Source organism: Rhinopithecus bieti, unplaced genomic scaffold (genome assembly GCF_001698545.2).
Source record: "Rhinopithecus bieti isolate Rb0 unplaced genomic scaffold, ASM169854v2 scaffold_26425, whole genome shotgun sequence".
Lineage (NCBI taxonomy): Eukaryota > Metazoa > Chordata > Mammalia > Primates > Cercopithecidae > Rhinopithecus > Rhinopithecus bieti.
In genome coordinates, this window is record NW_016811900.1 from 255,923 (window position 1) to 280,975 (window position 25,053).

The 25,053-nt window shown below is 37.0% G+C and overlaps 1 protein-coding gene across 4 annotated transcripts in view; it reads left to right on the forward strand.

The window, feature by feature from the left end:
• Positions 1-25,053, forward strand: part of CDK14 (cyclin dependent kinase 14) — a 606,959-nt gene that overhangs the window by 242,280 nt on the left and 339,626 nt on the right. For all 4 annotated transcript variants that reach the window (XM_017895344.1, XM_017895345.1, XM_017895347.1 and 1 more), the window contains one exon: positions 17,405-17,499. In XM_017895344.1, the coding sequence (XP_017750833.1) occupies positions 17,405-17,499 (95 nt within the window). The remainder of the gene's footprint in view (positions 1-17,404; positions 17,500-25,053) is intronic.

Below are 25,053 nucleotides of genomic sequence, written 5' to 3' on the forward strand. Positions count from 1 at the left end.
TGCCACAGTCTGTGCTATTGCTGAACATGTTCTTGACTAGTTTCAGGAATGTTTGAATGGAGACAGACTCATTTTGTTAGAAGTAGCTGATCTGCATTTCCATCACACTAAGCAGTACCCCAGATTCTAAAATGGGAAAAACATATCTATTTATTTCTTGAAGTAGTAGGAACAAAAGGAAAAATATAAAAAGCTGTTAGTCACCCAATGCCCCATGCCAGAGTAGGTTAAGACCATCAGGGAAATGGGTACATGTGGCCAGCCATAGGTGTCATCAGTCACCACCTGGTTGTGGGCCTATCACTTCCCTCAGTTTTATGAGGTAATTCACTTGGAAAGAATGAAAATCACCTGAATAACCAAAGTGGCACCCGGCAATCTAATGTTGGAACTTGGCCTCTGTATAGGCTCCTGCCCTACCATCACCCCGCTCTCCTTCCTCCCTTCACCCTCATCAGGAACAGTTTGCTTTCTGGTTTGTCCAGTCCATTTCCCCAAAGCTCTCCTGTGTGGAGTAGGGTCAAGCAGGGTCTGATTGCTCATTATTCTCTTTCCTTTTAAGATCCCAGCAGAAGAGTTTTTGGGTGGCAAGAATACTTACTTATTTTGTTTCAATTGCTTTATCTTACTTAGGGAAGGAGGGTTCATAATTGTACATATCAAAACATTTCTCTAGGCAGGTTATGCCAAGCAATCTGGAGGTGTTCTTGGATGCTTGTCTACTCCAGAACTAACCTACACATAGTATGAATTTTGCTTATATTCTAGAAGGAGTCAAATCTTAAAAGTTTTTGGCATTTGCTGTATCTTTCCATGTCTTCTGAGATTAGATAATCACAAACAGAAATAGGTGGTCAATATATATTAGCTGAATATATCAATAAATATGTTGTTAAATAAACACCTGCCTAAGAAGAGAGTAGAAAGGAAAGGAATTTAAAATATTTTAATTAATTTTATTAGCTACATTTATAATATAAAAGAATAGATTATCCAGGTAAAAAATTAAACTAAATAATTAATATGAAATTAACAGTAAACCACCAGTCTACCTATACTTTATCCCCTGAGCTCTGTGTTCTTCCACACAGGTAATTTCTCTTCACAGCTTGAGTACATCCACCACCTCTACTTTCTTGTTAAATACGTAGTTCTCAACTTGATGTTTTTTCCCCATAGATATGTTACAATATTGGTAGTTATAGAACTATTGTATATTTGTAAATGTCTACACTATTTTTATGTTATATAAATGTACCATGTTTTATTTAACCAGAATAAATTTTATTTAACACAATGAATGACAGTTTAGGTTATTTCTAGTCTTTTACTCATTATGAAGAACATTGAAATGACCATTCTTATTAATGTGTCTTTGCTTATTTCTGCCCCTGTTTCTTAGAAGATAAATTCTCAGGAGAAATGAAGGTTCAAGGGCTATGAAAATGTAATTTTGTTAGATGTTTATCAGTCTTCCTTCCCACCGCAATAAGTCTGACTCAAACAGTGTGCAAGTGTATTTATTTGTTCACATCCTTGTCAGTGTTATCATTGGATTAATGTTATTCTGAGTTTCATGCATTAATTAGAATTTCTCTCTGTCTTCCTCCCATTCTGTTCGTTTTGTGTGTGTGTTAGGGGTGGGGTCTGTCAGGCCATAAGCATGTTCTGTTTCTCTTTTTGTTTTTTTTTTGAGACAGGGTCTTAACCTGTTGCCCAGGCTGGTGTGCAGTGGCATGATCTCAGTGCGCTGCAACCTCTGCCTCCTGGGTTGAAGCGATCCTCCCACCTCAGCCTCCCAAATAGCTGGGACTGCAGGCTCGCATCATCATGTCCTGCTAAGTTTTTTTGGATTTTTAGAAGAGACGGGGTTTCACCATGTTGTTCAGGCTGGTCTTGAACTCCTTACCTCAAGTTATTTTCCCGCCTTGGTCTCCCAAAGTGCTGGGATTACAGGTGTGAGCCGCCGCACCCGGCCTGAGCCACAGTGCCCAGCCAGTTTTCTCAGACTTCAAACTCTGCAGTGTTTCAGGTAGAAGCCTGGCAGTATGGCCTGGGAACCAGACCTGACTCTTGGCCCAGCTTGGCTGTCGGCTCTCTGTTGCTACCTTGATTAAGTGCATTTTATTTCTTTATTCCTCATTTTCCTAGGGGGTAAATATCAGAAGTTTAATGCCTACTTGACTTTTTTTCTAAGCCTCTGAGATTGAATTGGAGTAGCAGAGGGCTAGTGAGGGGAGAACACATCCCAGATTGGATGATTTTCAACACTTTGAGCCACATTATTCTTATCTGAAAAAGTGCATCAAATGGGCTAAATGTCTTTCAGTGTCTGATTAAATCTGTCAGTCAATTACTCTGTATTCAAGGTGATATGAAAGAAACAAATGTCCCATGCTAATAACACTAAGAGGTTTCTATTCCATCTAGTGGGTTTCATTGGGACTTTTAAATGAATAATTGAAAATTGATATAATTTTATTTTTGCCTATTCTTTGGCTGAAATTACAACCATCCACAAATACCTTCTTATGTGTTCTTCTTTTGCCTTTTCTTACTCTGTTTATTGATTTGTGGGACATGTAAAACCCACTTTAAATTGGCCACTTCCAGTTTCCTCATTGATAGAATTTGTATGTTTGTCCTTGACAAATCTCATGTTGAAATGTGATTCCCAGTGTTGGAGGGGGCCCTGCTGGGAGGTGTTTGCGTCATGGGGGTGGATTCCTCATGAATGGCTTGGTGCTCTCATGGGGCAGTGAGTTCACTTCAGATCTGCTTGTTTAAAAAGGAGCCTGACATCTCCCCATATCCTCTTGCTTCCCGAGCCCTTGCTTCCTCTCTCATCTTGTGATAGGCTGCTTGCCCTTCACCTCCTGCTGTGACGAAAATCTTCCTGAGGCCTCACAAGAAGCCAAGCAGATGTGAGTGCCATGCTTATATGGCCTGCAGAATTGTGAGCCACGTAAACCTCTTTTCTTTATGAATTACCCAGCCTCAATATTTCTTTACAGCAACATAAGATGGACTAATGTACTTATAATTGTTATCTTATCTTGGACAAAGTGGTGTTACATTTTTACACATGACGTTCAAACATTAATTTAGGGATCACAAACTTAGAGGTCCAGCAATAATGGAGTATAAGAGCTCTGCCCTCTTGGGGATTGGAGAGGATGGGGAGCCATAGCAGTGATGCTTGATGAAGGGGCCAGTTGTGTAGCTCCCACCACATAATTTTTACCCGCATTGTGAAGCACAAGATGGCAGAGATTCTGATTTTTATAGAAAAGCCAGAGTGTTTATTTATGTGAAATTTTCTGATCTTTAAATACTTGCCAAACATTAAAAAATACTGCACAGGCTACATAAACCAAGTCTGTGGGTTGGATCTGGTTCTACTGTAAATCTATGCATGGTTAGAACATCGTCTTCCTTTTCTTATTGATATTGTCTTATTGTTAACGAATTTATCTCATGCTGAATAAAATGTTGGGATAGAATTTCAGTTTCTGACATGAGCTTTTATAAATAAATTATACTTTCAAAGCAAATCTTTTACCATCTTTCCATAATCTGAAAGGTATGTGGAAATAAAATAATGCCTTTTTAGTTATAGCATTAATATATAACATTTCACCCACTTATGAAGGGAAAACTCCTAATGACATCCTATAGGATATTTCTTTACTTCTTTTTAAAATTCTGTGACATCTACAGTCTCCCTGTGTTTGTCACTTAATATGAAAATGAAAATGGATTTATTTTTGATCAATATGTTCAGGGTGAACTAAACACGTTTTAGTAAGATAACCAATCTACAGCAGAGTGCACTGCTAGATACTGTGCTCCTTGCAGTGATTTATGGAAGATCCTGTAATGATTTTATTTTTCTTGTTCATGCATGCATTATTCAATCAGCACTTAATAGGCATTTTCTCTAAACTCAGCACTGAATTGAGTGCTACGGGCACAGCAGGAGTAGGTGTAAATAATGAGTGAGTGGGGGATATAGACAGGTGGAAATAGGTCATCAGGTTATTTTAATACTGTGACAGGACAACACTGCTGAGGGAAGGTTAGAAAAGGCACCTCACTTAACCTTGGAGGTCAGGGAACACTTCCAAAGAAAATGATAACTAAGTTAAAATCTGAAGAGATGGTGGGAATTGGTGAGGCCCAGAAGCTATGGAAGAGGGAACAGAAAGGGCAATGTCTCCTAACTCTGAAAGATCATCGGGGATTGAAGATCTGAGAAAAGCACCACATGGCTGGAGTTCCAAGTGTGATAGGGAGTGGGGGAGCTGCTTGGAGACCTCTCCATCAAGAGCCTGTTGTGCGGGCTCTTGTAAGTCCTGTTAAGCAGCTGTTGAGAGGTTTTAAGAAGAGAATTGACTAGATCAGATAAAGGCAATTTTCAAAAGACACTTTGAGCCGCAGTTTCCTCTTTAGCTCCCTCTTTACTTATGACTATCTTCTTAAACCTCTTTAGTCCAGGTGGTGATGCTGCAAGTGAATGGTTTTCACCACAATCAGAATATGTCTGATGTCCTTTTAGTCTTCTTAGCTTCAGGTTTTTCTGCCTTCAACACCTGGAAAGATATGAAGATAAAGGTAAACCATGACCACAGCAAAACACTAGGAATGGATGCAAGAAAACTAAGACAAAAGGAAAAGCAGAAAATACTTATCTTATTATGAAAATGGAATTGTACTATATCAGGAATCAGGAGGCCAGAATTTGAGACCTATGACCAAACTCTTTTATATTTTAGTGTCCTCAGTTGTCAAATGAAGGGTTGGATGGGTGTTCTTGAAGGTGACCCTGAGTTTTACAGTTCTATGAGGGTTATTTAAGTTGTGCATGATGAATCAATCACCCTGTATATCAGTCAAATTACAAATGTATTCAGTGCACTAAGATTTTATATATATGTGTGTGTATGGATGTGTGTGTATGTAATGTACATGAAACAAGATGAAATCTTATTAGAAAGGGAAGCATGGGTCAGTAGAAGGTTGAATGCATTTGAGAAGATGATGGTAATGCTAATAATGGGTAGATGTTTGCCATAGCACTCAGGAGATGCCTGTTTCTTATGGAAAGGCAGGTTGCATGAGCAGGAGCTATTGTCAATACCAGTCACAAGTGTACATTGCAGAGACTGTCCCCTCAACTCTTTGTAACCCAAACTGTGAAGGAATCAGATAGTTTCTTACCTAGAGGAATATATGATAAGATCACCTGTTTCTCCAGTTCCTCGGTTTGACAGTGCATACAGAGATGCAAAATTTCTGGAAAATTTGAGACCATAATAAAGAAACCTGTTTTTCTTCCCTTTTGTCATTTTCTTGAATGCCTGTTGTTTTTGTTTTTGTTTTTTAATTATCATGACAATTTGAAGTTACCTTGCTAATTTATTTATTTATTATTATTATTATTTTTAGAGACAGAGTTTCCCTCTTCTGCCTAGGGCGAAGTGCAGTGGTGTGATCATAGTCATAGTGTAACCTCAAATTATTGGGCTCAACTCTCGCTCTGTCACCCAGGCTGGAATGTCGTGGCATAATCACAGCTCACTGCAGCCTCAAACTCAAACTCCTGGGCTCAAGTGATTCTCTTGCTTCAACCTCCTGAGTAGCTGGGACTACAGGCATGTGCCATCACGCCCAGCTCATTTTCATTTGTTATAGATGTGGAGTCTTGCTATGTTGCCCAGGCTGGCCCTGATCTCCTAAGCTCAAGTCATCCTCCCACCTCCACCTTTCAAAATGCTGGGGTTACAGGTGTGAGCCACTGTGTCTAGCAAATATTTTAACATTATTAGTTTTTTGTGTTGGAGTAGTTTCCCTAGTATCAAGGAGATTTAGGATGTCTTTATTTTCAGAAAAAGTTGGAAGGAGAATATTATCAAGCTTATTAAATAACATTTTGCCATATGTAACTTTGCATAAACAATTTTATTATCACAGACTTCTAAAGGCTGAACACTTGTGATAAGTCACTCTACCCTTTATAGGTATGTTTGTATTCCTGTCTTGCTTTTGTGTATTTCCAGATGTAGAATAGCCTCTTTCAAATGCTGCATTAGCTGGAATAATGTGAAGCAGGAAGTTAAATAGTTAAAATGAAAGAAATGAGCCCACTCAGAGGCTGGGATTCCCCATTCTTTATGATTGGAAGGCCTTAATGCCTTTTCTTGGATTAAATATCTCATAAACATCCTGAACATTTGAGTGATGCTAGCATTGACCAAGCACGATTATTAGCAGCTGAGCATTACTAAATACTGACAAGGAGGACAGGTACAAGTGGTAGAGAAGCAAACTGGGACTCTGTATTAGTGACCTTCATGTAAGTGGCAGAGCTCGCTCAAGCTGAGATGAACTTAGGTGCTCACAAGGCCAGTGCTGAGTAGAGTCAGCCTGAAGGATTTTAAGGCTTGTCCAGGTGTAGGAGGATGACTGCCTGTAGGTGGACTGACGCTTTGGGTAACACAGGCTCTGGTACTGTGGGCCTTCCAATGAACTGTGCTGTACTTTGTAGTTTTTTTAGCTTTGGCTTTGTTTCAGTCAAATGAAGTAGTGGTATATTTGAAATTTTAATTCAGCTCCAACCAAAATCTGTAGTTATCTTTTATGGTCTTTTCTGTCTCTTCCTTCTGTGCTCGTAATCCGTTTTCATTATGATCAGACCTGCTGATTGTATATATTTATCAAAGCACTGGTTCTAAAGCAATTTACAGCAAATCTTACTCTTTCACAGATTTTAGAATTGTTGTGGGATTGGAAAGGCCATATAATTATGACCTTACCAACAGTTCATTAATAATGAAAAACTTTGTTGGCTGACTTTTTTGGACTTTTCAACTCAATAGGAAAAAACTGCACACATCAGAATACCATCAAATTTTCAGAATAAAGAATTTCCTTTGCCTTCTAGCTCAAGACTATAACTTTAAGTAGAATCTACCTCAGTAGCTTTCTGTGTGTGAGAGGGGGAGCACAAGAAAGAAAAGACAAAGATAGACACTAGGCAAATGAGCTGAGCAACTGACTTCGCTTCTGTTGATATGCTTGTAGAGCAGCAAGTAGGTTGAAGTGCAACTAAATACATAAACACACACACACACACACACACGTGCCATAAACATGCTACCCCTCTCCCTCTGTGAGAGCCATAGCACAGTGATTTTTAAACTTTAGGATGCATAAATATTAAATGGACAATTTGGTCAAAATACAGAATATAAGCTTCATGAGAATAAGAGTTTTTTGTCTGTGTTTCTTGTTTTATCTCCAGCGCCTTGTAATTGGCATGTAGTAGATGTTAAATAAATATATGTTGGGTGATTTGTGGGTTCCATCCTTATAAACGTGTATTTGGTAGCTTTGGAATAGGACTCCATGAATCTGCATTGATATCAAGCACACCAGTTGACTTTATGTAGTTGGTTAGTGGGCCATACTTTGAGAAGCACTGCATGCTGGGCCTGGGGCTGTGGCTGTTGTGAGTGGTCTACTTCTCCACAAAGGGAGGTGGGCTCTAATTTGCTTAAGAATATGCTGCAGAACTACTTTGTTTTGTGGAGGAGTCTGACAATGCTTTTCCTCTTGACTACAGTTTTACAAAGTTGAGTGTCTTCTGTGCCTTTGGGTGCTGAGACTTGTAGCCATGCCAAAGGAGACGTTTTCTGACTTTAAACTTATCTGTAAAGGATACAGATGTGTAAATCTTACGTGTAAAAGCATACAGCAATAGCTATTCACATACATTCATTTAAAGAGATGTTGATTTAAATCTATTCAGACAGCAAGATCAGGCACAGTGGCTCATGCCTGTAACCCCAGCACTTTGGGAGGCCAAGATAGAAGAATCACTTGAGCCCAGGAGTTTGAGACCAGCCTAAACAACATAGCAAAGCCTCATCTCTACAAATAATTAAAAACAAGCGCGGTGGCTCAAGCCTGTAATCCCAGCACTTTGGGAGGCCAAGACGGGCGGATCACTAGGTCAGGAGATTGAGACCATCCTGGCTAACACGGTGAAACCCCGTCTCTACTAAAAAAAAAAAAAAAAAATACAAAGTCTAGCCAGGCGAGGTGGTGGGCGCCTGTTGTCCCAGCTACTGGGGAGGCTGAAGCAGGAGAATGGTGTAAACCTGGGAGGCGGAGCTTGCAGTGAGCTGAGATCTGGCCACTGCACTCCAGCCCGGGTGACAGAGCCAGACTCCGTCTCAAAAAAAACAAAAAAAAAAAAAAAAAAAAAAAACAAGCAAAAACATTAGCCAGGGGTGGTGGCAGGTGCCTGCTGCTCAGGAGGATCACTTGAGCCTGGGCGGTTGAGGCTGCAATAAGCTGTGATTATACTTTGCACTCCAGCCTGGGCAATAGAGCGAGACCCCACCTCTAAATAAATAAGTAAGTAAGTAAGTAAATAAATAAATAAATAACACATATGTAAATACAAACCTAGTCAAACAGTAATAGCTAACATGATGTGAATGGTTATTCTTAACCAGAAAACATAAGGGGCTTGGTGCAAAACCACTCATCTTTTTTTTTTTTTAATCACATACTTTGTAGTGTTCTTGTTAACTGTACATGTAACCCATGTGTGATAAAGTATAAAATAGTTAAAATGAAGCAAACTGCCTAATGGCTATTAAACCTAGTTTTTGTGGCCAGACCAAGATTAAAAAATAAAAAACCTGTTAATCAGGTCTTGCAGAAACTGTCAGTCCCTAAATTTTCTCTTCCTCCCGAAGACAGTACCTGGATTATAATCAACACCATTCCCACCCTTGTTGCTAAGTAAGTTTCCTTTCTCCAAAAGTTACTAGCAAGATGTTTGCATTTGAGAAGAACCACATGTCTAGCATTTATGTAGTACCTGCATTTGTTTGGATCCTTCCCATCACAAATAGCACCAAGATTAACTAGAGCATGGAACAGCAGAAGAGGGTCATTTACAGGTTGTATTAGCAGTAAATGGAGACAGAGTAAGATTGAGAATGTTTTCACGAGCAAATTTTTTTTTTTTTTTTTTTTTTGAGACGTAGGTCTTCGCTCTATTGGCCCGGGCTGGAGCGCAGTGGCGCAGTCTTTTTTAGCTCACTGCAAGCTCCGCCTCCCGGGTTCACCGCCATTCTCCTGCCTCAGCCTCCCAAAGTAAGCTGGGACTACAGGCGGCCCACCACCGCGGCCCGGCTAATTTTTTGTATTTTTTTTTTTTTAGTAGAGACGGGGTTTCCACCGTGTTTAGCCAAGGGATGTCTCGATCTCCGGACCTCGTATCCGCCCGTCTCGCCTCCCATGCACTGAGTAAATTTAATTGCAGGGAAAGTAACTATTTAGAAAAGAAACAGATTTATGGATTAATATGTGATATGAGAACAAATTACAGGCTGATACAGGGCCTGCAGTGTACCAGGATAGAAAAAGAGATCCTTAATATACATATTTCCACCAGTACCCAAGTGAGGAGGGATTAGAAGTGAAGAATATTACTGCAGTTATAATGATTCATTATTGTATTGTAGTTCCATATTGTGTAATTAAACGCCGGTATGCTTTTTATTTGATAGTGTTGTTTCAGTTCTTTAGCAAATTCACTTCTAATAAAAAACTTTTCCAGGTATCTCCTTTTTAGTATAAAAGCAATATATCTTTATCACAAACAATTCAAATGATGTAGAAAGATACATGTAGGATATTAAATTGTTTCTATATCTCTCTTCTCAGCTATAACTATAATTTGATGAATAGATTCTTTTTAAAAATGCAGTCGATTGGTGGTGATTTGGTAGCAGATTAACTGGTTTGAATATTAATGGTGGTAAAAATAACAATGCATTTGTGAAAAAATTTAAATGCTTTGAACCAGGTATATTCTACTAGGTTGGACTATATACAATTGCTGTGTTAGTAGATAAAAAATGTCAAATATTGGCAGTTTCATGTGATCAAGCTATAGTATTAGAGGACTGTGTTCTTTATGGTGATTTAGTAACCAGTTGATGTGGGCATGTGAGGCTGCAATGTGGAAATAGCCCGTATCTCACCGCACTTTGCCAGTAGTCAGGTGATGGATAAATAGGTATTGATGCTAAGGGAGAAATGGTTGAGGCTGTAATTTCCAGTATCACTTTTCAGTTCTATGATGTTGGGGAAATCAGAGAGAAGCAGAGCAGGAGAAATACGTAGTGGGATTGAACTTTTGCCCATCTCCAAAATGGAAAACTACAAGAAGCAAGTGAAAGCAGTACACCTTTTCATAGATATAAAACAACTTACATAATATTTTAAAAGTATTCTTAACCTGTTGTATTACCTTTCCAATTTTGGATGACATCTGGTGAACCAAAAACATGTCTCTAAATCCTCAATGTGATTTTAGCTAAATTAAGATTGCATGACACCACATTTATTTTAACCTTATGTTTAGACTTGGCTATGACCTCTTTCCTCCATAACCCACAGTTGACTCTTTGTACACATGTGTGTATAAAGAATAAAAAGCAAATATGGGGTCAAACATTTAATTCTGTTTTTTAGCCTGATTCCTTTATTTTTTCATTTATTAGTTTATGGTTCTGTGTGTGGAGTGTTTATTGTATTAGATATCACTAAGGAGGAGGTCCAGACTGATCAGAACCACAGTGTTTATCATTGCTCTCCCAGTGTTTAGGCCAAGCAAGCAGCATGCATTATAGAACCGTGAACGCACTAACCTGGAGCTGCGCATCAGTGCTCAGCGTACGCACATGTTCTTTCTCTGCTAGACTGTGTCCTCATTACAGGCAGTTAAACAAGCAATCCCGTCTCTTTTGTTCATGCATTTTTTTAGTCCACCCTTTATATTTCCCCTCAGAATATTTTAGCTATGAAAATATTCAGACTCCACTGGCAAGTAAGGGAGATGGAACTTAGTAGTTAAAAGTAGTTTTACTATTTGTAGTAAACATGAATTTCAGCAGCCTTAGATCTGTCAAGCTGTGGGCTTGAAGAAAAAGTTGATGTTTGTTGTGGGCTTGAGATATAGTTGGCTCCTTAGGTTTCATGGGTAGTCATTCTGGAAAAGTCAGGCAGCAATCCCTCTACTCCTCTCTGCTGAGAAAGAACACAAAAGATGAAAGGAGCCTGTGAATGTCTTTTTTTCTCCCAGAGGCTAAAGGCGAAGTGATAGAGGATGGGCTGTGTGTCTTTGTAATCTCTTTTTTCCTACTAGGACATCAAATAATGACCTAGAAAATTTTCTCAAATATTAAATGTTTTTTCCCTTTATTAACATTAAAAAAAAAAAAACCACTACAGTGAGTATCTGATAAAATGAACTTATCCTGATTTTCTGTATTATTTCAAAATTTATTTTAATCATGATGGGACTATAGTTTAGATGAAATTCATTTCTTCCAAGTTGGAGTGAAAAATTAAGATGTTTATTCTCAAAGTGGGATGCCAAGCTTTGAATATGGCTGCTGAATATGAATCTGAATCCTTCTGCCAACCCAAGGGAAGGCTCTCCCTGCATCCCTCTATTCTACTGGGGCTTTGTCAGAGCACAGCTACCTCTATGAGCAAATGTTTTTCTGTTTTTGTATGGTTTTGACACCATAGTCCCCAAACTATTGTTATAATTTTCACCCTTTACTCTAATTACAAGTCTTTTGCATCATGTGCAATTTTACCTTTTCAAATCTCACTGGTGAAATAAATTTAAAACATTGCAGTATGTTTACCTAAAATTTATGATGAAACCAAGAGTGCTTGAATTACTAATGCTAATGTTACAGGATTTTTGTAGGTAAACAATGACAGAATAACATGTCCTGTGTTTATGATATTATTAGGATTACAAGGAGTATGATTTTGACAGTGTTTGTCTTGATGAGGGAGACACATTGGCTCTAGAACTTGTAGGTGTTAATCTCTGGACTGACTTGGCAGCTAGGAGACTCCCTTGCCTTGCTAACAGCAGGAACTGTAGTATCTGGCACCTCACTGGGACCAGTGGCTGCTGCCTTTGGCAGCCTCAAAGTTAGTCATGTCTGTCACCTACTGTGATGTTGGTACATATCGTAGGCTGTTTTCTGTCCATTAATGCCATTTTTCTGCCATCAGCTTTGAAATTAGTGACTCTGTCCTTTTCGCAGTATGAATTCATTATGTTAATCTCAAAGCAAGAGGGTTTGTTTCAAATTCAGCTATTGATATTTATTTAACTGACAGTGTGTTTCGAAAGTTTATATAAATATATTCTGAAATCTAAAATCTGTCATAATTATTGAGATTTATTAGGATGTAATGTGGAGGCTTTGAGGTTTCATGTAAGTGGTCAAAAATATAATATGAAAAATGACATGATACTTTTCTATAATATTTAGCCACTTTCAGGAAAAAACATTTTCTTCCCAAGATGAATGTTGGCAGGAATTTGATTTTACTGAAATTGTGGGACAAGCACAGTAGGAAATGATGGGTGTGAAGATACTACTTTGAGAAAAGAGAAACAATTTAGGTGTAAGTGGTAAGAGAAGAAAGACAATAATTGGGGAAAAACGTTGAAAAAAGTCCTGTGTCAAAGTGTCCTCTGGGTATGAGATTCTCACTGAAGTGAAAGCTTTAATACCTTTATGGAGTTGTTGCCAATAAGGATGGATCATCTCTGAATTTGACAACCTGAGGTATTAACTTGAAAAATGGAATTGGACGAGATTGCAAATAATGTTCAATAATATGTTTCCAAAACTTGCTTCACAAAGCCATTGCCCTCTTACAACATGATATTCAGGGGCCCTTAATTCATCTGATCTGAAAAGTTCCTGTGCAGGCTAGGTGTTATGTACCATACCTTGCCATCATTTAAAAATACCCTGCTGTGGTTTGAAATAATGATCTCGGAGGATGTGTGCACCTCAGAAGACTGATGCTGAAGCAAGTATTCCTTTTAAAATGAGCCTATGTGATCCCCAGATTAATATCTGAAATCTAGCTACGAAATAAAGTTTTAATTGCCTAAGGCTACTGGCTAGTTGAATAATTAAAAGAAGGAAGAAAGTAAATTATTAGAATTAACAATACTAAACTCTATGGTAAATCTGCACTCCTTCCTCAGTGCAAGCCTCCTTTCTATAGTGATTGTTTCTTCAAAGTTAATGTGCTGTGATTTTACTGTGTTATTGTAATTACTTTTTCACTTGAGTGCTGGTTTATAAAACTCAGATAAAATAAACCTGTAGATATTTTTACAATAAGGCTTTTAGTGTGCAAAACTAAGTTTCCCTTGACAGATATGTGTAGGGCAGAAGAGAAGACCTCTCTACCATAGTTAGCATCTACTTCTCTTGCCTGGGAATATACGTTGATGCTCCAGATTCAGTTCCAGAGGGAACACACTTCTAATTGCCTTCCACACTGTTTGGTTATCAGACTGAATGGCCTTCTTTTGACCAATATGTGTTTATATAAGTTTATATTGGGATTAAGGATTTAGTATATTGTTGTGAAACAGGTTTGCTTGGGGAAGACGATGGAAATTCATAGCAATAACAATAATTCTGATAACACGAGCTCACATTCATGGAGGTAATACTCGAACTTAATGTACTACTAAGTCCTAAGTACTTTATTTCTGCCTTCTCTGATGACTGTCTAGTGTAGACTCATTTGCATGGTATTTGTATATCTAAAATGTTATTTGAGTGAAATATTAAATAACTGAAATTTATTTTAATATGTTAAAACATGGGCAAATCTCTTAATTTTATTTTTTTAGCAGACTTTACATTTTAGAGCAGTTTTAGGTTCATAGCAAAGTTGATTGGAAAGTACAGAGAGTTTCCACATATTTTCCATCCTCCACGTATACACAGTCTCCCCAGCTATCAGAATCCCCAGCCAGAGTGATACATTTGTTGCAGTTAATGAACTTATAATATTAACACATCATTACCCAGATTTCATCGTTTACTTGAAAGTTTACTCTTGGTGTTGTAAATCTCTCTTTAAAGATATGGCCTTGCTGTATTATTATTTGCCAAGGGATCAAGGACTTGCTCAGGGCCACCAGTGTCAGCAGCTAGATTCTGAATAAATATTTGATTAATAAATGAATTACTACAAGTTATTGATAGAATATAGGCAGAATATTTTTTGTTTTTTTCTCTTCAGATTTTATAGATTCTTAAACAAAACCAAAATGAAGACATAGTGTTTTAATGTAACGGTAAAGAGGCAACTTCTGTGTTTTGAGTACTCTACTTGAATTGTCATTGCTGTAGAGAGAAATAATTTTGATTATTTTTGTTTTTACTCAGGTATGAAGAATTTATTCTTAAATTAATACTCATGCTTATGAGTGTATAAATGCTCATATATTAATTTAATAAAGGTTTCAGTTACTTAATCGGATGGGCTACTTGCAATGTACAATTTTTTTTGACATCTTTTCTCCTGCCTTTCACAGTTCTTTTATTCTTACATGGAGTTAGAAAGATGTAAGACTAAATTTACCACCTAAGTTTAATAAATAATGTTTTGTAAATATATTTATGTCATTTGACCCTGTAATTCTATCTTTCACAATTTGTTATAAGGAGATAATCCAAAAGGAGGAAAACAAAGTGCCTACTGATATCTTTTGTGGTATTATTTATAAACATAAATCTTAATCTAAAATTTCTTTGAGATGAGCAGTGTTGCAAAGAATCTGATTACGGGGATGTGGTATATCTCATTCCTTTTTTTTTCTTTTTCTTTTGAGACAGAGTCTCGCTGTGTTGCCAGGGTGGAGTGCAGTGGTACGATCTCAGCTCACTGCAACCTCCACCTCCCAGGTTCAATTGATTCTCCTGCCTCAGCCTTCCGAGTATCTGGGATTACAGGCACGCGCCACCATGCTCGGCTAATTTTTGTATTTTTAGTAGAGACGGAGTTTCACCATGTTGGCCAGGATGGTCTCAATCTCTTGACCTTGTGATCTGCCTGTCTAGGCCTCCCAAAGTGCTGGGATTACAGGCATGAGACACTGTGCTCCTTTCAAAGGAAAGGAGACTTGCATTGAGGAAGGAGTGCAGTTTAAGAGGTAAAGCCAGGTATTCCTTGCCAATGTCTTGAAATTGCTAGCATTAGCTGCTGTTCTTCTCTGGGTTTTTAGAGGAGTAGATACCCAGAGGCTCTATGTGGAAACTGAGTTTTATCAGCCTGAGGTTTGGGCCTAGTGCTAGTCTCAGAGTCAAAGGAAGATTGGTCAAACTTGAGGAAGAGCTGCTAGGTGGCAGCAGGCTCTTCTTATTCAGAATAGCCACCCCAACCCCTGAGGACCCCAGATGCATGACATTCAGTAAATTTGAGTTCTTACTATGCTTTAGACCTTGATCCAGGAGCAGAGATATGTCAATGGGAGGGAAAAAAGAAGATTCCTGTTCCTATGAGAGAAGGGGTTTGGAGCACAGTTAATGATGGTTTTCTGATCTTGAATCTTCCCACTCATACTCCTCCAAAAGTCATAAATCGAACAAGGAGAGCAAATAAAAACAGACCAGTCATACCTTGAAGAGCATTAGGAGACAGCAGCAAGCCTGTGATAGCAAGGAATGACACAGGGGAAACTGACAGAGGCTTAAGAAGCTGTGAAAAACAGTACAGGGGTGTGGAGTGTGGAGGACTTAATCAAATCACAAGCAAAATTATTCCAGAAAAAGCTAGAATGCTGGGTAGTTCATTCACAGTACTGGATGCAGGAAAGGAGGCTGAAAGTGCCTGGAATTGGCAGCTGTTGGAAAGCATTACTTCTAGGGGAGAGTCATATATAGAGAGAAAGGGTGGTTCCCCTTAAGACAGGATAGTGAAAGTAAACATGGAAGGAAAAGGGAGAAATTTAGGATCCTATGGAAATGAAAAAGAAACAAGACAACCCAAACCTTTTTTCTTTCGCTTCCCAGTGCCAGCTGTAAAAACTACATAGAAGAAGGCAAAGGTGACAGAAAAAAAGATTCTCAGATTAGGAACCAGTCCATTAAATAAATAGGAATAGAATAAAGTATCCCACCTGTACCTAAAACTACTCTCAAAAATTGAAAATAGCAATTAGTGCATTTAAGTTGCAAAACTCTTGCAAAAGTCAACCCTAAAATTAAAACTGTGCATAACACTGAAATATGAATTGGATATTTGAATTCATGCTTTTTGGTGTATGAAACAAACAAACAAGCCTACCTTTAGTTGGAAGTACAAAAGCTAAGTAGAGAAATGGACAAAAAATAAAATGAAATAAAATTAGAGTTAATTGAACTTCTGGCAAGTATAGAAGAAAAGGAAAAATCAAATCAGAAGTGAAGACTAAATTGCAAGGTACCTAAAGGAAAAACAGATTCAAATGGCAGGTGGTAACCCAACATATTAATATTTACATCAAATATAAATCGTCTAAACATCAAAATGAAAAGTCAGAGATTGGCAAAATGTATTTAAAAATATGACCAAACCATATACTATCTACAAGAAACTTCAACTGTGTGATATCAGTAGGACTGAAAAGAAAAGGGTGGGAAAAGATACACCAGGTAAATGCTAAATCAAGAGAATGGTGGATGGCTATACAAAGAGAACTTCAGAGCAAAGAAATTTACTAGGAGTAAAGAGGACATTACGTATTGATAAAATGATCAATTCACAAAGAAGACATAGCAATCCTAAACATGTATTCAGTAAACAATGGAGCTTCATAATACAAAAAGCAAAAACAGGCAGAACTCAAATGACTAATTGACAGATCCACCATTACAGTTGAGGATGCCAGTATGCCTCTCTCAGTAGTTTATAGAACCACTATTCAGAAAATTAGTAAGGGTATATTAATAGAAGAACTCAATGATACTATTAAATAATAGGATCAAATTGACATTTATATAACTCCCCACCCAACATCAGCAGAATACAGGTTCCATACCTATGGAATGTATACCACAATAAACCATATTCTGGATAATAAACTATACAAATTTAAGGAATTGAAACCATACCAAGTATTTTCCCTGACCATAATGAAACCTAAGAGGGATTAATAACAGATGACAGGTAAAATAACTGAAGGAGGTTTTATCTAAATGAAAACCTTGTTTTTCTGGCCAGGCACTGTGTTATACACCTGTAATCCCAGCTTGTTAGGAGGCTGAAGAACGAGGATCACTTGAACCCAGGAGTTTGAGACCAGCCTGGGCAACATAGTGAGACCCCATTTCAAAGAAAGTCTTGTTTTTCTACCCTTCATTTTGAATTGTTATTGACTTGGAACATGTGAATATAGATATCTCTCATCTGATAGTGTGCCAAAATTATAATGATACGTATTAGTTGATTGTTATCCATGATAAATTGTTTCTCTGTCCATTTTATTTTACAGCTTCTCTGTTGAAAGGACTAAAACATGCTAACATAGTGCTACTTCATGACATCATCCATACCAAGGAGACGCTGACACTTGTGTTTGAATATGTGGTAAGTAAAATAAGACTTTTAAATTTAGACATTTAAAATATGAATGAAATTCGTGTGGTGTTATAGAGTTTTGTTTTTAGATTGGTGTACTGAAGTTAATATTTTATCTGAATACATGAGAATTGTAATTTTGTATAAAATAATGGCCCTATAAGAGATTATTGAATGATACGTATCTTAAAAGAAAACTCAGAAAATGTTAACTAGAACTTTTATCAGATATGTTATCTATTTATAACCTATTTGTTACTAGGATACATTGTAATTTTTAGGTTTATTACGTAGGATTCAACAGCCTGATGGTGATCATTATCAAAGAAAGCTCATAGGCAATAAGAATGGTTTTTTATTTTTGGACTTGTAACTTGGTGTCTCAAAAGCATGCTTATTAAGATCTGTATGTGTACCTGTGTGTGTGTATGTGTGTGTGTTTGTTTAGGAAAGCCTGATACTTACAATTTAGACTTCAAAGGTTTCCCCCTCAGTTGGTATTTCAGCTATTAATTAAAACTTCCAGTTGCATCCACACAATGTAATGATCTTATTGTGTGAGACTATTACTGCTAGAAGACTTGGACTTGAACTCATAATTAATCCTTCTCCATTTCTCTTAAAAAACATATGGTATTTGTGTAGCACTACTTCAGCATTTAACTGTGGAATCGTGAAATGTAACCATGATAATTAACATCCCAATTTTCACAGATGGATCTAAGAACATGTAATTTATAGGACACAAATGACATCAGTGCAGACATTTATTTAGAAGAAGAGCTGTTGGTATTGTCAGTGTATTAGGACCCCATTTTGTAATTACCACACTACTTTTTAAAAAATTTGAAGTACTTTCCATTTTTCCTTAAAAAAAAAGAATGAATATTTGCAACATTTTTATTTTGCTAATGTCTGCCTGTGTCTGTTTGCCATTTGAAAATTGTTGTCTTATGAAGAAGCCATTTATCTTGTCTATTTACATATAAATGATAGATACATTTGAATAATATGGTAATGTGACTGCAAGGACAGCTAGAGCTGAGCAGTTGCATGTATTATGTGGTACCAAGAATGGATGCAGATTCACACATCAATGCAAACATAATTTCTTTTGTTTAATCCATGATTTTGGAGTTAATAATGTATTCCAGCTGATTTAGACTTGGAACTTTTGATTCATACTTTTGAGAATGTCTAGTTTACATATTTCAGTTAAATCTAGATTTTCCTTACTATGTTTGACTTTTGCAATGTTTTGTAGAAAAGAGATTTCAAAAATGTACTTATTCTGTCCCTCAAATTAGATAATTAAATTAAAAGGATGGAAAGTAGCTTGTGCACCAAAATCAGTAACATTGGTAAAGAAACTAATAAAAATAATGTGAAAATATGTCCTCTAAATCTTAAAAAATAATGAAATATATTTATGGGGCTAAAATGTACATATTAGATCAAGTGTCATTTGATGATTTTCTATTTGTGTTGCTGCCAAATAAAAGGAAGTAAATTCACTGCCCTGCATTATTTACTGATTAAGACTGACTTTTAAACATAATCACTTTTCTTTGTGTGAGTGAAATTTTCCCTAGTCCCAGTTGTTATGGAGACATCCCATGTCCTTTTAAATCAACCACTTAATAATATGGGTACATGCAGTATCTACAGTAACATTTTGTTCCCAACTTCTCCATGGGGTTCAGACATCATATAGATTACTCTTGTCTCTTTTAGAGAATGAGGCCAACTTGGGTCATTTTTGGCTTATGATTGCCCTGCCTCTGCTTCTGCTGTCCTCTCTACCTGTGTTGCCTTACTTTTACATGCTGCTTTGCCTTTCTGCTTTCTGCCTTTCTTTTTCTATCTTTTCCTATTCTCATCATTTTGTTTTTTGCTGCTATATGTGAAGTTTGTTTTCTTTTTGTGCATTTTTAGTAAAAGATGTTTAGTTGAATTCCTGAAATCAGCATTTGGTGAAAAAAACAGCTTCAGCTTGTAGATATTTCTTAGGATAGTCTTCTCATTTAGGGTGGGAAGGTGTAGATTTCTCAGCAGAATTTGTCTATTTGGCAATTTCCCAGTTCAAAAATAACTTCCCTGAATATACCTAAAGTTTTTATTTCCTTGACACAAGTTTCCTATTGCTTGTTCTTTGTAAATATTTGGATATCTCAAGAAAAATTAAGGTTCTTATATACCTTAATGGATTGTTTTAATCAGATTGCTTTCCTCACAGTATCTAGCAGAAAGAAACTCTACTCTCCTTGCATGTTTTGAAGCAGTGGGAAGGCAATAATAATTTTTAAACATTAAGTGCCTTGGAAATTAGAGCAGATATTAGTGAGCGGCATAAGGTAGAAAACAGGAGGGCACCGTGGGCTTGGGATGAATAAGTGAGGGCCACAGAAAGAGAGGTGAAAGAATGCTTAAGATAAATATGGCCACAAAAATAAAACCCAACAGCTGAAATTTACAGAGTTTTATGCGTAGCACTGTGCGGAGGGCTTACTTTTGGTGTTCTCAACAGCCTCATGGAACTGTAAATATCACCATTTTGCAAAGGAGAAACCTAAAGGTTAGGGGGATGAAGCAGTTATTTCCAAGTTATTGTAGTTTGTAAGATAGACCCAGGCCCATCCTAACTGGACTGTTATAGCTCCTGTTTATTTTTATGAATTTTAGTTAGCCTAGGTCTTTGGTCAGAAGAGGAAAAGGAAACTCTTCTTTCTTTCCATAACCTTCCTTTATTCTATACTTAATATCCTGAGTGCAGATAAGTCCTAAAAACAGTGAAACTGCTTTATAGTTTGAATAAGTTTTGTAGACTGGCCAAAATCCTGTCCATTTAAACTTTTACTTCAATTACAAAATGTGTTTTTAGTTTCCATAAAGCAAACTTGTAAGTCATAGTATTGCCGCATATATGCTACTAGGGTCTTCTGAAATGCGCACCCACACACACAACTTTGTTAGCAAATTCTAAAATCAGTATCAAACAATTTAATTTAAAATTTCTAAAACTTAATTATAACGTTGCTGTATTTCAGAATTATTAATATCAAAGCAATTTTCTAAACAATGCTGATTTTGTATTTCCGTGTAATTCATTGTACCCTTTTTTGAGGGACGTACCAGTGTAAGTTAAACAGTAGGAAAAACTAATACCCCATGCTTTTTAAAACCCTAGATATGAAGGGAAAGTAAAATAATTTAAGATTTATTAGGTACTATTGTATTTTTCCTTTTGATTTCACAATTAAGTTTTCAAGGGCTTTTTGAGATACCTATGTCATTCAAGTTTTACCAAATGAAGGGTTCTTATTTATGATAATGTATACATACTACAAATGTATTTTCTTGCCTTTAAAGGAGAACTGTAAGCCTAGTTGTTTTATATTATTGTTATGAATGGCATTTTAGGTTTTATAAAAGCCTTCTGAGGGCTAGAATAATGAAATAAGTGGTAAAAATTTAGTGATGTGAAAGAATACTCAAGGAAATGACTTTGAAGGTCATTATTAAAGTGGTTTAGTGGCTAATAGGATATTGTTGGTATAGGCTTTCTTTTGAGTAACAGGAAAAGCTTTACAGACCTAAAGTGTTCTGTAATTTAGATTCTTATACAGTTACAAAGTCTGTAGATACTACGATCTGGAAGCCGCAAGGTTGGGAACCCCTTAGGAAATGTGCTCCTTAAGTTGCTCATGTTGCCATTGGGTAACATGTAGGCCCCTCTGATGCATGGTTTTGAGTACAGTTATTTCCAAGGTCTTGTAAGGTTGTAAGATATACCTAGGCAGTTGGGTCTAATATGTCAAATATGAAGGAACACCTTAAACCAAGGAGTGGCTCAGTTAGCTTGAAAAGGAATCTCGTTCACAGTGGTCTAAAATATTGTTATAGCTGTCTTTTTTCCCTATACAGGTTTAAGACTTGGAAGAGAAAGATAGAAAATGTAGTTCAGAATCATTGACTCCAGAATATATTTAGTTGTGAAAGTTCTAACAAATTTTCTTCTACTTAAACAGAAAGTTAAGCAATTTAGTTTTATTTTCTTTGCCAAAGACAAATAAGTGCCACATTATCCTATTTAACACCATGCTGAGAAATTTAAAACAGATCCCATGAGTGAAAATAAGAATGATAATAGCAAACATGATTATATAAATATATTGCCATTAAGCTAATAACTATTCTATTTTAAATTACAGAAGAGCAAAGCATATGTAGCAGCATTTTTCATTACATATTTAATAATTACGTACAAGTAGAAATCAAAATAGAATTATTATTACCAGGGAATGAGGAGGATGGGAAAATTGGGAGTTGCTCAATGGGTATAAAGTTTCAGGGTTTTTTTTGGATACAAGATGGATGATGAAAGTTCCAGTCATAAGTTCCAGAGAGCTACCACACACCATAGTGTGTATGGTTTAACAATATGATATTGTGCACTTACAATTTTGGTAGGAGAGTAAATTTTTATGTTAAGTATTCTTACCATCAGAAATATAAAAGCAAGGTTGGACACAGTGGCTCAAGCCTGTGATCCCAGCACTTTGGAAGGCGGAGGTGGGAGGATTGCTTGAGGCCAGGAATTTGAGACCAGCCTGGGGCAACATAGTAAGACCTTGTCTCTACATAAAATTAAAAAAAATAATAATTAGCCAGGCTGGTGGCATGTGCCTACAGTCCTAGCTGCTCTAGAGGCTGAGGTGGAAGGATGCTTGAATCCAAGAGTGCACGACTGTAATGAGCTATAATTGTACCACTAGACTTGACTCTGGATGACAGAGCAAGACCTTGTCTCTAAAAAACAAACAAACTATATATATATATATATGCATGCACCCATAATACCATCACCACAATCAAGGCAGTTAAGGTAATAAACCTGTCCGTTGCTCCACAAGTTTCCTTTTGTCATTTTGCCTTTATTTATACACACACACACACACACACACACACACACACACAAATGAAGTAATGGATATATTTATTAACTTGACTGCCTTTATTGTGGTGATGGTATTATGGGTACATACATGTGTCCAAACTCCTCAGATTGTATACATTAAGTATGTACAGTCATTTGCATATCAGTCATACCTCAATAAAACTGTGAAACAAAAAAAGCAACAAACTCAAAGCTAATCATGATATTGTTAGGGATAATTATTTTTTTGCTATTATGCTATAAACTAGTGAAATAGCCTAATGTATAACATTATATAAAACAAAAATCTTGTATTTCACATGAAAACAAAGCTGTATCAATAGAAATCATAAAGCCCATAAAATGTTTTTATAGTATTGTACGTTCTACAAGCACTCTCATAGATGTTATTTTATTAGATGGTACCCTCAGCCCTTTGAGTTGTAGGTAGCATGTTGTGTTTATGCAGTATTTTATTGATGAAGAAAAATAATGCTTAGAGAATTTAAAGCAGATTCACTGAAATTATTTAGCCAAGTTAAAATAGTAAAGATATGACTTTATCTCAAGTCTTCTGTGCCTAAAGATGCCAGTTACTCCATTTTAACCTGCAACTTACCTGTGTTAACTGCCTTCCTAGAGTTTTATATGATGGTCTAAGGTATGTATGATGTTTGAAGATGGGACAGGAAGCTGAAAATTACATTCTGTCTTTTCAACTTGCTACACAATTTGCTTAATTATTTGGTTTCTCTGCCTTATACATTTTGATGTTTAAATCTGTGAAGAATGCTGTGATTTGCATGATTTTGCCACATCTGTTCTTGAAAAACTGTAGCTCTCTATCAATATTTTGCTTTCCAGATTAAACAGTCCTTGAGCAATTGAACATTTTTCTGCTTTCCTCTGAGATAGATGTATGTGCATATGTATGCACACATGCAACTTTAGTTGAGGGTGATCAGGGAGGGCTTGCTGAGAAGTGTTTAGGTAAAAATCTGAAGGAGATGAAAGAGGGAGATGCACATATTTTTAGAGGAAGAACATTCTGGGCAGAAAGCTTGTCTGAGGAACAGCAGAGCTGTGGCTTGAAGGGAGCTAGCAAGGATGACAATAGGAAGAGACAAGGTTTGAGATGCAGTGGCATTCAGATTGTGTTTGCCTTGAAAGGTTTGGCTATTCTGAGTTTGGCTTTGACTCAGAATGAGATGGGAAGCCTCCAAAGGGTGTTGAGCAGAGAAATTATTTGATCTGACTTGTATTTTATTGGATCTCTCTGGCTGCTTTCTTAAGAATGGACCAAGGGTGGGCACGTTATGAATCAGAGAGACCGGTCAGGAGGCTATTGCAATAAGATCTAAGCATGGGATGATATCTGCAGAAGAGGTGGAGAGAAATGGTTGGTTTCTGGATATACATAGTGTGGCTGACACACCTGTTGGGAAGACTTTAAAAGTGGGCAGGAACAATATGAGACTGGATAGCCAGGCCAGAGCCAAAATCATGCCATGGCACTGTCCTCTAAGCACCCTGCTGCTACCATGAGTGTTGGCGCCAGACATTGGCTCTTGCTTTGCTGGCCTTGCTATCTTTGCAGTGTTGTCAGAATGGCAACATTCCACATTATCATTGCTTCTTTGGACTGTTAGCTCATAATGATAAGCCAGGATTGATTGTGTTTGTTGCCTGAGATGAAGTTTCAAGCCCATGTTTTGACTGCACAGAATCGTAAGAAAATGAGTATCTAGCATTTTCGCTCTTCTAATGGCAGGTGGGTCCTGTTTCCTGTCAAGATTCATAAAATACCATTGACTGCAGAAAGAAAATGTGATACGTATACTATGGAATATGTATCATATACTGCATGGAATACTATGCAGTCATAACAAAGAAAGAGATCATGTTCTTTGCAGGAACATGGATGGAGCTGGAGGCCTTTATCCTTAGCAAACTAACACAGGAATAGAAAACCAAATACTCCATGTTCTGACCTATAAGTGAGAGCTAAATGATGAGAACACGTGGACACATAGAGGGGAACAACACACACTGGGGTGTGTCACAGGGTGGAGGCTGGGACAAGCGAGAGGATGAGGAAAAATAACTAATGGATACTAGGCTTAACACCTAGGTGATGAAATAATTTGTATAGTAAACCCCCATTACACAAGCTTACCTGTATAACAAGCTTGCTTATGTACCCCAAGCTTAAAATAAAAGTATTAAAAAATTTCATAAAATCAGAATTTTTCCTAACTTAGGGAATACATTCGGATACAGGGCATGCTTCCCTTTTTCCCTGCTCTTCACCCATGCCCTAAGGAGAAAAAGACACCTCATAAATGTCCGCTAGATTTATTATCTAGTCCCAGATAAGGTAAATCTAGAATGTGAAAAGAATTGGCAGGTGGCATAGTCATGGAACTATTGTTTATAATCTTTGGGAAATCATCAAGAATGCAGATCGGCGAAAGTCATGCTGGTTTTTAAAGGATGATGGGAAACATCTGAATCTATAGAAATATAAGCTTAATATAGAACACTGGTGAAATTTAAAATAAATTTTTAGACATTAGGGTCTAATAATCTTCCTTCTCTTTGTTATTTGCTGATTTCAGCAAACTACT